Raw genomic sequence first — 16,417 nt, forward strand, 5'->3', positions numbered from 1 at the left:
GGTGGAAATGAAGAGGTGGTGAAGCACGATACATGACAGGTTCACTGCCTGACAGAGACAAGTCGACGGAGGGCCGGGTTGAGAACACATTTGCAACCTCAGGCTTATTCTCCATTTGAAATTTTGGACTCATGTTGAACACAAGCTATTTTTTTTCTAAAAAAAAAGAGAACAAGCAGACTACACAACAGAAAAAAATGTTATAAAAATAGCAGGTTGCTACAGAGCTCATTAAAAACTGCCACAATGCCAGAGACCTAAATCCAGCTTTAAAATCTTGGGAGATGAACCCCACCGGCAAACACACATTTCGAGATTGTTGTGGATACAGTTTGGCTGCTGCACAGGCTGGCGTTTATCGATAGGGACAGATGCACAGTCAGGGATTCCTGGTTGCTCGACAATTCATCTGCCCTTGCAGCTTCACTCACAGGGAGAATTAAGGCACAATACGTACTTTGAACAGAGGGCAGTCACGTCGAGGACCATGTCCCTGGGAGCCAGAAGGGCTCTCATGGTGCTGGAGCCCCTCCTCGCCTGGCTGCAACAGTGCAGAAGCTGAAGCCCAAGACTTCACAGAGTGGAGCCGCAGGCGTGCAACGCTGTACCCGGGGCTGGGGGAAAATCAGACACGTAGGTCTAAGGGTTTCCTCTCGCTTGAACATCTGCAGGTCTCTTCTCACCTGACAGGACGCTGCCTTGCCCTGGCCAGATACCGGCAGACAAAATGGGTCATGGACTCTAGATGCCTGCCTAGGAGGAGGGAGCAGTCACCAGGACAGACAAACAGCCGCGCAGCCATCACCCAGTGCCGACCTGTAGTCTGGCCCAGCACCCTGCGAAACACGCAGCCTGCCGAACGTTTTCCAGGGAAGCATCTGAGAAAGGTTTTTTGTGAGGAGCCCGGGGGATATTTGACAAAGGGAATGGACGGTGGGTGAGCAATAAAGCTTGCTCAGTGACCAGCCTGGAGGTTCTCCAGAGGGGCAGCGGAGCACAAGCTCCACTCCCCATCCCACGCTAATTAGAATAACAAATGAGGCTGAAGCAGCCATGTTGCCACTCCCCACCTTTGACTCAACCTCGGATGCAGCAACACAGCCATTCGCAGCCACCACCATTAGCAACGGGTACATCTGAGCGGGATGTGCGTGACCGGCTGCTTGCACCCATGCTCGACCTCAGGGGGTCCTGGCATTGAAATCAGGGCTTGCCCACAGGAACCCCATGCTGTGTCGAGGACCTGATGATTCTCGCTTTGGTTTCTAGTTTCCCTGCACCCATGTTAGCTCCCCTTGCGGCGCCCGAGACGCAAAAGGCCCGCACCACCTTGAGCACGCCTGAGCTGTGGGGTGCAGGAGGGAGGCTGCTAACCTGCTCCCCCAGCACGAAGCCTCTCCCCAGCAACTTGGCCCCTCCAAGCCAGGCATTGCTTTCAACTGGTTTCTTTTAAAAGCTACACCCCCTAAATATTTCTACTGGTTACAGATGAAAAACAACGCAACCCCCACTTCTTCAAAGACCATTTGATGACCCGATGGTATAATTTCAAAAGCCCTATCCAAGACCAACTGAATATTTGAAGTGAAGACCTTTGGAATATCATTTCAAATCACTGTTGGCAAATCTATGTGCAGTAAAACCAATACATCACCATCCTCAAAGACATTACACACAGCAGGCACCATCTATCTAAGCCACTGAAAATATCACTGTAGGTCACACCAGCTACAGAACTGAGTGCTCTGCTTAGATCATATCCCACATACTTTAATATTGAAACTGTACATTCCTTCTCCTGTTTTTAATCACGAGCTAAGAGGGAGAGTCCTCACTTTTGGGACTTCTCTTGTTTCAGAATTTGTGTCACATGTTGGAATTTCAAGACGTTGCGGGTTTGCCATAAGGCTCTTCATTTTTGGAAATATCCCTATCGACCCGCATCACAAGATTTTTCCAGGAGGGAGAAAACCTGTGCTTGCTGCTTCTAGACCGCGTTCACTTCCATCCAGATCGCTATCTTTAGCCAACACAAGCCTCACAGGTTTTGCTTTCGCACAATCCTGCTTCAGACTTTCTACACAATCTAGAAAAAATCAGCACCAGTGGACCTACCATCTCAGCAGGTTTAGGCTAGAAAAATACTGTGGTGTTTACTAACACTGGTGCATTTCCCTTTTTAAAAGTACTTGCTTGCTGAAATACAATGGTTTCTTTTCCATTTCCTTCACACACAGGCATGTCCTCTTGCCCCTGGATGAAAATATCCAAACTTGAGAGCTCTTTTACTTGCCAGTGAGTAAGCCTTTGGCATGGTTGCAAACTCGACGTGAATCAGGGAAGGGGAGGTCCTGCGAGTGCGCAGATCTTCGTGATACCAAGTAACATGCAACTTTCTTATTCTTAGATAACACTTGAAAGGCAGTGACACGAACTTGCAGCTTAAGGGCTGACTTTCACCAGTTTCTCTCTTAGAGTTGGTCTAACAGCAAGATGGAGATTTCTATTTCAGCAGTTATTTGTCTAATATTTTTTCCCCTTAACTAGATAGGGAGATTTCATTTCCTTTCCTTCAAATCTTCCCCTCAATTGTTATCTGGCTACCAGCGAAGATCTGCGAGAAAGTGTCTCAGAAATAGAGATTTCTGGCATGCCACCTGTTCATAACTCAAATACACAGAACTATATATAAATACATGACATGGAACAAAAATACACACACACACACACAAGGATACCGGGTGGATTTTCAAATGCATTCAGTGTGCTCCCTCTGAAGTCAATGAAAATCCAGTCCAGAGCATCTGATGGGAGTAAATATGGTGAGGAAAACATACACGTAAGAAAGGCAGAACTGGAGCACAAGCTGGCCTGGAGGAGGGAGGTGCTTTCCCTGCGCACAGCACCGTGTCCCTGCTGTGAAGGCTCGAAGAGTTCATGGGGCAGGAGGTCCTAAGCTTTCCAGATGTGTGTCAGAGCCCAGAGAGGGTCTGATGGACTTCTCTCAGCCCCGTGCTGATCTCTGCAGGAACAGCACCAATTGACCTTCCAAACGTCCCTTCTCCACTAAGATGTGGATTTTAAGCTTCTTTTAACGAGAGCTAGCATCTGGGAACAAGGCAGAGCAGCCAGCATCGTGGCAATGGGCCAGCTCTGCTGCAGGCCCCCCCAGCGAGCTCGTACAAGAGCAGTCCATGAGCTACTGTTGGTGGATGGCTTTGGGACAAAACTGTAGTTGCTGCCCTTGCCTTCCTCCCAGCTGCCACAATCATCTGTTTGTTCATCATCTTGCGGTGGGACGCTTGGGCATGTCACTTTTGAAGCTGGACTAGGGTGCTTTCGTGCCGCTGTCTCGCCCACACTGTGCCCTGCATATGGACCTACGGTGCGGAAGGGATGCTGAGTGCTAACCGGGACAAGGAAAAGTGGCCACGAGATCCCACGGCTGAATGCAGTCTGCCACAGCCCAGAAATCACCCTGGCTGGCACATGCAGATATCTGAAAGTTAGTTCTTTCACAGCAGGATTTTAAGATGATCCTCTGAGTTCAGACAAAATGACAAACTCATTTACATGTAAATTGCTTTCGTAGCTTTGCAGAAAGGAAGGTTCTGCCGAGCAGTGTTGGACCCTGCATTTGGCCTGCCTTAAATTATAATATAACAACAATTACAGTAATACAAATACTACTTTGTACACAAAGCACGCCCTCCCCTGCAAACCCTGGCATGCTTCGGTAGGTCCTACAGCCCTCTAGTCAATAATCACCCTCTCTGCACAGAGAGACATTGAGTGACTTGCCTGAGGCCACAGAGGAATTCTGTAGCAAGTCCAAGGAAAGCTTTGTGGCTCCTAGCTCTGCTTCTTGACCAACATTAACCAGCCTCAAATATATGCAAAAAACATCAAAGCTGACTGTGCCAGGCAGAAGTTAAATCAGAAAACAAACAGAAAACCAACCCCGGGGTACTGTGAGGCCTCCTGGACTTCCCCGTTTGATCAGGGGAGTTAAGTGTTAAAAGCCTTTGTTATACTTGTATTTCGATCACACAGCAATTGCGCATAAATCGCCAAGTTATCTTGTAGGCAGAAAGGGGTGGAGGGAAAGCTGCACCTCCCCTGACAAGGAGCGAAGAAGAGTTGTCACCAAAAGACAATGGGCAGAGGAAGGCTTGGGAATACACATCAGAAACAACCTGAAACGGCGGCAGGGGGTAAAGCCTGTAGTGGTTTGCTGCAACATATCCACAGGGGCCAGCATCTCCACGCAGAGACACAACCCGACCCTGCAGAGACAGTCTCCTCCGCACACCACATTTTGCTCCGAGGAGGAAGCCACAGGGATCTAGAGAGGGTCTTTTCAAACTCATTTTGACGCTTTACAGTTCAAACCTATCTGAAAGGAGGGATGTCAGCAACAAGAGCCACCATAGCAAGGCTAGAGGGGAAAATGGAGCTGAGCTAGGGCACGACCCTGCTGGAACAGGGAGAATTGGCTTGGAACAGGCGTTACTGAGGCTGAGTCTCCTCTCTGCTACGCTGAGGCAGCAGAGATCTCCATTTCATATTCTTTCAAGCAGCCCTCTGTATCCTGCAGAGCTGCTGAAGTTGTCCCTGTGAACAAATGGGCCTTTCTAGCTTCTCAAATTCTGTACAATAGCAAGGAAAAAATACTTGACAGTATCTCTTTAAAGATAAACACACTGTAAACAGGAGATTTCCCCCGCCCCGGTAGCTTTCTTCCTCCTGCTTGTGCAAAACTAGAGGTTGCGACCTTCCCTGGGGTTCAGGCACAAGGACAGGATGCGCAAGAATAAGGTTGCCTCTGTTTGCAGCGATACCATAGCTAAAAGCACCAAGACCAACACTTAAAACATGCCTAATTTGAGGGCAGGGAGGATCTGGGTTTGTTTTTCTTGACTGAACTAGAAAGTTCATCTTTAAATCTGTTCAGCTTCAAGCATGTGAGCTTTTGGCCTCCTTTAAACAGGGGAAATACCATTCCATTTCTGAGAAGAAAAAAAAAAAAGCACATGGAAGAACAGTTCTGCAGTTAGTAAAAGTTTGGCTAACAAAAGGACTCCAGAGTCACGTAAAGAACATTTAATCCATGGATTATAGGCTCGCACCTGGCAGAAACGCATGTGTAAATACAGGCGTGCAGAGTGTCTACACCCTGGGCTAAGGCAGAGGGGAGTTCTGTAGCTAGGGGAGAGAAAGAATTCTTACTACTAATTTTCATAGTTAAATACTTCTCACTCGCACTCACACATACGCAGGCTGTTCCCAGAAAGCTCAGCCTTGGGAAGGATAAAGGAAAGGGCTCAGTTCGGTCTGGGCTGGTGCTGAGTAGCTCCTCTTCTGCTTGCAGTGGTTGTGCAGCAAACTCTTTTATTTGCAGGCAGAGTTTTTACTGCATTAATTATCCTGTGAGTCACTGGGTAATGGACAGTAACTTGGCTCTCCCAGTTGTTAGAAGGGTGTAATTCAGCTCTAATGCAGCGGGTTGTCGAACACGGCATCTGGCAAGATGGAAACTTTCAGTTTCTTTTCAGGCCAGCTGTACTCCTTTGGAAGTTTAAACTGTAAGACAGTAAAGAGAAATAGTTAATGTAAATCGCTGCAACCTGCCCTGAAAAAAAAAATTGTGGCAAAGGCAGGCAGCCCCCTGTTATTATTATTTTTTAAAACAAGAGGCCACTAAGAAAACATTTCCCCATCAGTGTGTTTTGGACAGCAGTGGACATTAGATAATGTGGCCTGTGCCTCAGCTGCCAAAGTAAAGTTCTGAGATTTCAGCCCAAGTGCTGTTTATTTCATCAGATTCTGGAGGGTTTCTGCCTCCATCGCCATTTCCCCTCCCCAGTCTCTTTGAACACTCAAAGCAGAATTATCTCCCCTTCTACCTGATCACATCGCTTTCCTTCCACCTACCCCAGCCCCCAGAGCTCCCTGTTTGCTTTACAGGGAGACCTGTGGCAGCTTTTAACTCTTGCTCGTACAGGGTGGGACACATGTGAGCTCTCATGGCTCTGCTGGGTGACAGGCGCCCTGGCTGGGGAAAGCCAGCATGCCTGAGTAGCATTTTTGCTCCAGCCCTACCCACCTCTGGCACAAAGGCTTCGCAGAGCACCCGTACAATGCCTCATATTCACACAGGCACTCGGCTGCTCAGGCTGTTTTGCAAACATTGGTGGAAGTGCAGGCGAAGGAGATTTTTTTGCCCGGGTCTGGTTTACACAGCACCGTCTCTGGCTAGTGTTTCCCAAACAAGACAAATGCATGTTGCGCCAGGGCACCTCACCTTAGGCTGAGGAGTCACCCCAACACCTCTGATCCCCAACATGACCATGCAGGGACAGAGCTCCAAGAAGCCTTATCACCACTTTTCTCACAACTGCCTCTGACCAGGGCCCACGCATTCACACAGTCTCTCAAAAACAGCTCTGCAGGGGGGTGGTGGAATCCCTCAGCCTACAGATCTGCTCTGCAGCTGGCCTGCAACCAGTTCTGGACTAGCTTGTCATGCAATGGCAGCACCCAGAGCGAGGGTCCCAAACACGTGGCAGACAGCCCTGGAAGCCAGTTTGCAGAATCACTGATGTCTTTAAAACTGCTGCACCCATAGTGTGGCACTGCGATAGCCTCCAACACCCCGACGGCAGTCCCAGTGAGGAATCTCACCAGGATCTCACGCTACCAGTAACAACCTGATCTGAACGCAGCTAATTCAGAATGGTTACAGATACAGCGGTCCTATCCTAGGAGAGTCCTCAGACCAAGGCCAGCAGCACCATAAGCTTCCCAAGGGCTACAGGAACTAGAGAGTTGGTGCAAGGCGACGGTGACCTGCGAATCATCCGTCTTTATCCAACTTCTTGTCTTTCTTCCCGCAAGTGCCCTGTTTCTGAAGGACATTCATACACGCTGAGTGGCAGGTTCCTGCTAAAGGCAATCCCCTCCAGCTGCCTGCTCTAACATGGCTCTAACATGACTTTCCTCCTGACCTTGCTCCACTTGCAGCTGGGTAGCCTCCAGTTGGTACCCAGTGACCTTAGTATGCCGGGCTGGTTGTTCAGGGTCTGATCCATGATTTGGGGGCAGAGCAGGAGGATCCTTCAGGAGAGCGGCTACCATAAGCTCCTACTCTTTATTCTCCAGGAAACATAAAAAGCAAGGCTCACATTTTTTTTAACTCAAGCCTTGCCTATAGTTTGCACCATATAACCTAGTGGCCAAACACTGCCTAGGGAATTCTTCTGGGTTCAGTGTCTAGGGTGCATGAAAAACATGCTAAAGATACTTGGATCACTTCACTTAATTTCACTTTAAACAGGTGACTCTTTATGCAGCAACAGAAAGTCCTCCCTCGCAGCACTTCACTCTACCACATGAATATCATCAGTAACAGGGCTGCTGAGGAACGCCTGCCGCTGGCCCAAACCAGGATCCTGCAAGTTACAAATCCTTAGAGGAATCTGGATGCTGAAAGATCACATTTCATCTCAAGTATTTTCCTTTTCATAAACACAAGTGGTTCCAAAGCAATCCTCTTCGAGAACTCATCCTTTGCATTAGTTTGTTTTTCACTTTTTAATTTAGCAAAGTCACAGCGACTAGCAACTCAGAACTGAATGCCCGGTCACTGTGCCAGGAGCTGCCATGCTCATTGCCTTTGCCTCTCAGTGGAGACTGAAGGAACATGAGCCATCAAAAGCCTTAAATACAGGGCCTTCAAACCAGAGTGCTCCTGAGCTTCCACACCACTAACAAAAATGAGCTTTGGATTAGGTTTAACTGGATAAAAGCTGGCCTGAAAGTCACTGCACAGCCAGCAGCGTGCTCCCTTCACTCACACATTGAAGAACACCCTGGCATTAAATCAACTCTGGATTAAACAATTAGAGCCCCAAGATTTTCCTGAGGGGAGGGGAGCAGGGCAAGGGATGGGAGGGCTGTTCCACAAGCCAAGCAAAGTTTCTTTAGAGTCTGCAGGGAGCTGTAAAAAATGGGATTAAAAATATTACATGTCATTTCTGCCACAGCTCTTTGAAGTCAAGCAGAATATTTATATGGCATGCACAGGAGACAGGGTGTTAAATGTTCCCCGGGAAGAGATCACATGGCAGGGTGAAGTTTAGTACCGCACAGCAAAGCGTTATAAAGCTCCCTTGGCTGCTGCTATAACGCTTTCAGGCTGATGATGGTCCTCTGCGCACCGTGCAGGGGCAGCAGGTGAAGGCCAAGTAGCAGATGTGAAAAAGCCCCAGCTTGCTCCCCAAACCCAAAAAAGGAGGTTCCTGCAACAGACTGCTCAGTAGTAAATGTGCTGCCACCTCGTTCAGCCTTTCTGAGAGCACGTAAGGCGACGTGTCTGGAGCTGCTGCCGAAAACGCTATGCATGGAGGGAACTCCACCACTTGCCCAGGGGCTGCACCGCTGTGATTTGGGGCACTCGGATACTACCTTGGGAAAGATACTGGCAGAAAGGAAATAAAGAACCTCCCTTCATATGCATCCCTGTCCTGTATTTCTTACAACCCCTTCTCTCAGTGCCTTAGTTCACAGCAGATGTGAAGGTTTAGAAAGGCCTCAAGTCTACAGGGCAGGGCTGCAGCCTGTGAGCTGAGGGGAGGATCAAAGGCAAGCTGTGGGACGGGCTGAGCTCTCTGGGACAGTACATGGGAGATACGAGAATGACGCAGCCTTACTTCCTCTGGAGAATTCAGATCTTCTAAATCTTCCAGCATTCTCTCTACGAACTCTTCGGTCAATAGGATCTGCAAAGGAAACGCAGTAGTTTACGCCTTTACACTCCTAGTTTTAGCTAACTGCCAAGAAACAGAACGACTTCTGCAGAGAGCAGACTGTACCCGCTCACTCCTTCCCCTACATCCTTCTTTCCCACAATACAAAGGTTTGAGGGCAAGGAGCTCCTAACTTTGCCTCCCACTCCAACCATTGAAAAAAAATGTTAAAATTATACAGCAATCTTTTTTGACCCTCAATTATCTTCCTCAGTCTAAAATTAGAGGCTCAGCTTTAGACAGACAGAGTGGGGAAGGAGGAAAAGGGGTCAAGATAACAACTGTTGGAGAGACAGTGGGAGACAGACACTTTCATCTGATCCATTGAAGTTAAGCTCAGTTTCATCAGGAAGCAGCAGCACAGGGAGAGCTGGAGACCTGCACGGAGCCAGTGTTCTGGGCACGAGGAGGTCTCTGACCCGAGTGCAGCGCGTTGCTCACATGAACCAGGTGTGGGGTACGGGAGGTGCTCCCAGAGGTGCCCGTGCCAGACACCTCCATGAGCCTGTGCTGGGAAGGCTTTTGGCTCATCTCGAGGCCAGCCTGGCAAGCACGAAGTGGCCCAGGAAAGCAGCTGCCGGCCACAACCCGAATTGTGCTCCCCGAGTCACGTAAACCACAGAAACAGAGGGGAAACCAGCCCCGGGAATTCAAGGGGAGGAATTCCCACTCTCTTTTAAAAAAAGCATGTGATAGCCAAAAGCAAACATGACCTGCCTCTCTTCACAGCAGCCATAAAGGCCAGAGCTCCAGGCAGGCCAGCTGGCTTGGCACAGGAGCAGAGCCGGCAGTGTGGGACCAGGCAAACATCCCCACGCGGTGAGAGCATTCCTGGGAGTTAGGTTGCAGCAGTATCCAGCGGATTATTCCCATTTCAGCCTACAGGTTTGTTTCTTCCCCCTGCTCCTCCTTTCCTTCCTTCACTCCACCCTTTCCCCTCTCTCTGGCATCACTTTCCATCCTGAAGCAACCACCATCCCCATGCCCACCCTTCCCTTTTGCTGCTCTCCCCAGCCATGAGCTCCGTGCTCCTTCCCAGAGAAGGGATTGCTCCAGCACCAACCCCAATAGAGCCAAGTGCCCAGCCCCACTGCTCTCTGCTGTGCCCTCCAGCTCACATCTGCAAGAGGGGCAGCCAGGCCCCGTGCAGGAAGCTGCCTCCCATGCCCACCAGTTCCTTGGTGCCAGTAACACCAGCGAGGAGTGAGCGACCACCAAGATGCTGTGGCCTCTTTGGCAAGTGGAAGCCTCTGGGCTCCATTTTGGTAACACACAAGCAGGGCTATTGGACAGAAAGAGAATTCTCTGGTCTCCCTTTCTCCCTTTGGCTGGCAAGAGAAGAGATCCCAAACCACCAAATCCAGATCCAAGAGCTACCAGGTGTCTGCAGTTCTCTCCCCTTCAACCTTGCCACCCTGTTGCCACTGCGCACAGATTTCCCAGGGGATGAGGGAGCTGCAACCTTCTCTCCCCACCACATTCTCCCCTTCGCTGAGCTTCAACCTGCAGCAGGCTCCAGGCCAGGGTTTATGACTGGCTGCTCAGTAGGGATGCAGGCACCTCCATCAGGCCTTTCTGATCATACCTCAAGCCTGAAAAAAACCTGCTTCAGCTAGGAGCCAGGAGCTTGCTGCTTTGGACAGGACTCTGCAACCTGGCACCAATCTGCAGACTGGCAAGCTGAGAAACATCGCACTGAAACACGCAGTACCACCGCAAACTACTGCAGTCTCCTTGCAGGAGTCCGTAACTATTCTGCTTGTTGAACTGGAGACATTCGTTTGTTGACTGCTTGCAGGAGGAGGAAGCCGTCTGTCCGTGTCGGAGGCACAAGGGCAACCCGATCGCTCAACTCAGAAGGAAGAGCTGGGTGGGGAGTTCGGGCTCTGCACAGAGCAGATCGGTTTCTGCGGAGGTGCAGCCTGCAACAGGGTGAGGGAATGAAAACAATTTGGCAGACATCAAAATCTACAGAACAGCCGGAAACAGGAGGAGGAATTGGTATTCACAGCAATCAGGCAAGGAGGAAATGAATATTCACCCATCCACAGATGAGCAAAAATGCCAGAGGTTGGGATGGGTGAGAGAGCAGGCAAGAGGAGCCACAGATTTGGCTGGGTTGGGATGGGTGAGAGAGCAGGAATCAGGAGCCACAGCTTTGGCAGGGGGACTGGAAGACAAGCGCAGCAAGAAGACCCCTGGACGCTCCTAAGGTGCCAGAGGCAGGAGAGAAATGGGAACCACGTGTGCAAGACAGCCAGCTGCTCTGCGGCTGGAGGAAAACAAGACAAGGTATGCAGGGGTAAACAGCAAAGGGTGGAGAGAGTGAAGTGGGGGGAACAGGTCAGGTCCTGGCTAAGCCACAGACTCCCAGAGTTGGGACAAACCTACACAGAGCACTATGGCTACACTGACCTGGGGTGCAACCTCCTGGGATGGTTGAGCCCATCTGCAGCTCACTGCCCCCTCAGTGAATTTTAGTAATCCAGCTGAAAAAACCTCACATAAATTCCACTGATGTAGTAAGCTGAACCGGCTCCCTGAAGGGTCTGACACGTGGAGTGGGACAGGAGTCCACAGCTCAACTGTCTCATGGACCGTGTTTGTGGGACCAAAGCAATGGCAGCCTGCTCTAAGCAGCGCACTGAGAAAAGATCGCAGTACCGTTCTGCAAGCCCTGCGTAGACAGTTAACTTTGGTGGAGGGCAGGCGTCACAGGCAGCAATGACAAAACTGCTGCAGTGACATTCACACCATGTGTCACTCAGAACCCATCCTTAAGAGGCTTGAGTCAGAAAAAACACCCCAAATCCTACTACTCTGTGCTGCTGGGGAGACATGCTCTCCTTCCTGGGGAAGAAAGGAGTCTCCAAAGCACGGGTGTAACGAAAAGTACAAGCAGCCACGTCCCTCAGCACAGGGAAGTGGCACCACTGAGCTCTCCCGAGGATGAAGAGGGAGAAGGCACGCATCTGCAGCACACTGACTGCTGAAAAAGGCTTTGAAGCAAGAAGTATTGTCATCCTGGATTCATGTCTAGACAAGATCTCTCCTCTTCAAAGTAGCCCAATCAAAATGGCCCAAGAGCGTTTAAGGCCTGTGCTCACTGACCAGGCTGCCATCCCCACCTGCCATCAGCAAAACCACCTTTATGCCGGTGAGTGAGTCTTTGCTCCTATTGAGAAGGATGAGAATAAATCCAATCCCATCTCAGAGTTCCTCACTCACAATATTTCAGGTTTCCAGTTCTTGTAGCATGCCTGCTCCTGCACAGTATGATACCCCATTACATTAACACACACACACGTTATATGTGCTTGATATTAAAGGTGACATTCCCAGCAAATAAACATGACAGACTGCCATTGCTCTAGGCACCTAATTTAATTTCCTCTGGGATTTAAACCTTAGAAGCTCAAATTAAACAAATAGGCCCTGTTCACTTTTTACTTCAGACCTGAATCTAGAGTTTTCCTCTGCTGTTAACTGATCTTATCAACAGGACACTGCACAGAGATCACAATGATGAAGCAGCTCATTCCCTTCCCAAAGCAAAACAGAGCCCCGCTGTTGTGCTGCAGCCATGGGAAAAAACGACACAATCTGGAGGGCAAACGAAGCCATCCCATGCGCACTGAACAGGCCTTTTCTCCCATGAAATCTCTCGGCTGGTGCTGAGGAAGCAAAGAAGCTCTCCCAAGCGGCAACAGCACCCTGGGTGCCACAGAAGCCGGGCGCTCGCAGCGCTGTGTTTTCACAGCTCTGTGCAAACACCCCCACTGGTCCAGCCTGCTGAAGCTGGTTGCAGGGTGTAGCGCAGCCTTTGTCATGGCTGTTTGCACTATGAACAGGGAACAGCCTCACCAGCCAGCTGTGGGTATCTGAAACATCTCCTTCGGTGCTGCACAGTCCTGCTCACACCAGGATCTCCCTGACCTGACCCAGAGAGGTCTGGACACGTGCTATCCCATTGCTAGCAGATCTAGATTCCGTTTTCATTGTGCTTTGCAGCTGCTAGTTACGCTGCGGATGCTTGGAAGACGATGACTAGCCAAAACTAAGTCCCTGTTTTCTATCACAGGTACCTATCGCACAACCACAGCCCCAAGTCTCACCACTTCACTAGCAGCTGCCTGTGTCCAGCCACATTACAAAATGCCAGGCTAGGCTGTCTTATGATTCAGGTGGATGTGCTCAGGGAACACGCAGGCTGTGTGCATCACATCTCCCTCTCGTGGCAAGTCTCACCTGAGCTTGCTGAAACCTACTTCTTACCTACAGGGCTTACCTACAGGTCAACTGAAGGAGCTTGTGCTGAAGCTTTCAGTGTTGAAGTTTTCATACCCGCAGATAGTTGAGAAATCTGTATCGTGACTTGTTACAGGTACATGGCTCCAAGTGTACGAAAACAGGTAAGAGCTAAAAACGTACACAAGGTCATGGGACTCCAGACAAGTTTGGTTGACTTTGAAAGCAACTAGTGCGTAGTAAAACATTAAAAACTTTACAGTCACCTTATAGGTACCACACCACAGTTAACACTCCACCTCTCACTATAGGGTTCAACCCTACCATGAGGGCTTGGAATTCTCAGCTCAGGAAAGGCTGTCTGGGGCCAGAGGTCACACCCATGCTCAAAGCCTGGCACAGCTGGCAAGTCTTTGATGAAGGAAGACTCAGAAGCTGAGCTAGGAACTGAGCTGCAGCTCTGTCCAACTTGCAAGAAACATGCTTTGTCCAGGGCAAGACACAAGTGATTGGCCCAGGGTCAGTCAAGCAGGGGTGCTTTTACTGATAATACGCACTTTTCTTGCCTACCTAGAAACAAACCAAACAATCCCATACTTATAAATCTAGTGCTTTGTTTGCATTAAACACTGCCACTTGCTTTTCTAGCAGGTTTTTCAAAGAAAGGAAACTATGTTTTATTAGTTCTGGACTTAGTACAGAGCTGGCTTCTACAGCTCAGCCAGAGAAGGTGGGGACACATTGCAATAAACCCCTATGTAAACCACACCAACCCTTCTAAGAAACTGTTGATCCATCCAGGTGCTATGCCTGGAATGGGTGGAGTACTTGTACCCTCAGCCACACGCCATCTGTTACATCTGCAAATAACCAGCAACTTTTAGGAGCCATTTGCCCTGAAAATGTTTCAGTTTAATTCTTGTCAACAGCACGGTGAAGCAAAAGGTGAAGTTTAAAGTACATCAGCATTTCCCACTGAAATTAAGCATTACCAACGTTTAATGAATCGTTCTTTGTGCCTCAAGTATCACCCAGCCCATCCATTTGCTCTTCCCTTGGCTGGGCCTTCTTGCACTGCTTTGCTGTGACAGAGGCCTCATCACTGCATCTTTCTACGTCACGCCCAGCCCTGATACTGTCTGAAGAGGCCACCTTGCTGCCTGAATCCACTGCAGCTCTCATTACAGTCTCAAAGGTACCAGTACTGCAACACCTTTGATGGGAAATTCCCTTGTTGCTCTTCCAGGAGATTCACAACCCTCCTTGAGAAAGAAAAACATCCACTCACAGATGCCTCGGGGATCCTATTGCTTCACACCACAACGTTACAATCCCAGAAGAGGAAGTATGTGATGACGCTGGAAGATTTTGACCTTGTGGGATCTCTCCATGACATTCCCGACTACAAGGCTGATCTCAGGGACCTGGGCTCCTCAGAGTCTAGCCTGACGAGATGTGCCTTGCAGACACGGCTGCTTTGAGCCAACACAAAAAGTTTGGCTCAGCTGGGAAGAGGGCTGACAAGGGAGCCAAGACATCAGGCAATACCAATTCTTTCAGAATGAAAAAGCGAAGGAAGAATAGGCATTTTGGGGACTGCTCCGAGTGGGTGGAAGAAAACCTACACAAAGTAGTCAAACCGTAGTTTGAGTAGGAAGGGAGGGGCATGAGGTGGCAGGATAGTTAGTCGGCTTAAGAAGGATTAAAGAACTTGACTCATCCAAAACTAGCCTGAACAAAGTACTAGAGAACATGCTGCAGGAGACTTGATAGAGTGAAGATCGTGATGACCTAACCGGACATTTCTACTCTGGTGTAAGTTCCTCCTGGTGTCTCATTCAGCAGTAAGGAAGAAGATCACAAAGGGATAATGCAGTGAGATTTTGGGGAGTGTTTGGGGAAGACTTATTGGAAAAGCATTAGCTTAGATTTCCTAGACCTGCTCAAGGATTTTGGAGAAGCCACCTAAAAGATTCTGAAGATTTTCTTGGGGAGATGCACAAAGCTGCTTTGGAGAAGAGCAGTAGTTGCATACGACTTGAACCAGTTTGTGGGTGTTGCCCTTAAATTCACCATGCTAGGTATAACACATCTATTGAAGTTTGGTGAGACCAAAAAATCAACTTCTATCTCTTCAAAAGAGGACTCAACCCATAGCTGACACTTACAAGTGAGCATCTCAAGCATCAGAGTAGCTCTTTCAAATGTTGCTTTGAACCTCTGCTGCTGCCATTATGCCAATGTGCATAAATGATTTAACATGTGGTATAGCTGAGAAAAGAACCAGATGTGCTCATTTCCAGGGGAATGTCCTAACTATACCGGAACAGAGTCATTCTCTTGTGCTTTCTGTCTCTGTGACTAATTCAATGTTTTATATGATGTGGAACAACTCCAGTTGGATGAGTTGAGAAGAATCAAAATACCCTACAGTTGTGGTGCCCATAAAGCCAAGAAGTAGAAATAGGGGATCAAATGAAAGGAATAAAATATGAGTTTCCCATATCCTACGTGTTTTATCCCTCAAATATTGATTAGAGAAGGCAAAACTTCTAACAACTCCAGCTCCGTTCTCCAAAACTAGATTCTTTCTTTTTATTTCCCTGTTTTTATTGAAGAGAACTTTCTATTTCTGGTTTCATTCAACACAAAAGGATTTTTTCCCAGCTTTTAGTCTCTTTAAGGCTTTTGTTTCAGCAAGAAAAATTGAAAATATTTAAAGATTGGGCTCAGTCTGATCTTCTTTCCCAGATTTTTCACTTAGATTGCCAAACCAAAAGAATGGATCATTCCCTGCGACCCTGCTCACATTATTTCCCCCTCCATGACTGCCAGCATAGATAGTGTATGTTGATAGCTCCTGAGTGCTTCCCACAGCCTCCATGTACCTATCCTGCCCACAGGCACATTTAACATTTTCTGCAAGAAGTTTGACCTTGCTGTCCTAAGCTTCAACTTATTTTTCCATGCTGGATGCCTTGTTTTTGATTTTTTAAAGAAGTTTTTTAGGGGAAAAGGAATCAAGTTATCTCAGAGAGGTATTTTGGAAAAAGTATTTTTTGACAGTACTAGCAAATGCGTATGATCATGTTATGACAAAGCATGAGAACTACCCTTTAAGAAAAGGGTGAAGAAAATTAGCAAAAAATGCTCTGGAGGTCAAGGGAAAGTCTTTCTCCCGAACATGCAACTGCTTTGCTGAGTCAGAAGCCTCTGAAAGTCACTGTTCGTCCATAGCCTTTCAGAGAAAAGCAGAGAAATATACTGAAGAGCCCTTCTTCACTGAGCATGTCCCGGCCTGAGGCATCTCTACCCCAAACACAGAATGGAGGTAGCTAAGGCAAAGTTTTCCCTCCGAGGGA

General features: G+C 48.6%; 1 protein-coding gene across 1 annotated transcript in view; it reads right to left on the reverse strand.

The window, feature by feature from the left end:
- Positions 1–5,088: 5,088 nt before the first annotated feature.
- SUFU (suppressor of fused homolog (Drosophila)) overlaps positions 5,089–16,417 on the reverse strand; it is a gene marked incomplete at its 5' end in the record, with an annotated part of 37,978 nt that continues 26,649 nt past the window's right edge. The window contains 2 exons of the mRNA XM_009868540.1: positions 5,089–5,583; positions 8,712–8,780. Coding sequence (XP_009866842.1) covers positions 5,494–5,583; positions 8,712–8,780 — 159 coding nt within the window. The remainder of the gene's footprint in view (positions 5,584–8,711; positions 8,781–16,417) is intronic.

This window comes from Apaloderma vittatum, unplaced genomic scaffold, assembly GCF_000703405.1.
Source record: "Apaloderma vittatum isolate BGI_N311 unplaced genomic scaffold, ASM70340v1 scaffold34784, whole genome shotgun sequence".
Classification (NCBI taxonomy): domain Eukaryota; kingdom Metazoa; phylum Chordata; class Aves; order Trogoniformes; family Trogonidae; genus Apaloderma; species Apaloderma vittatum.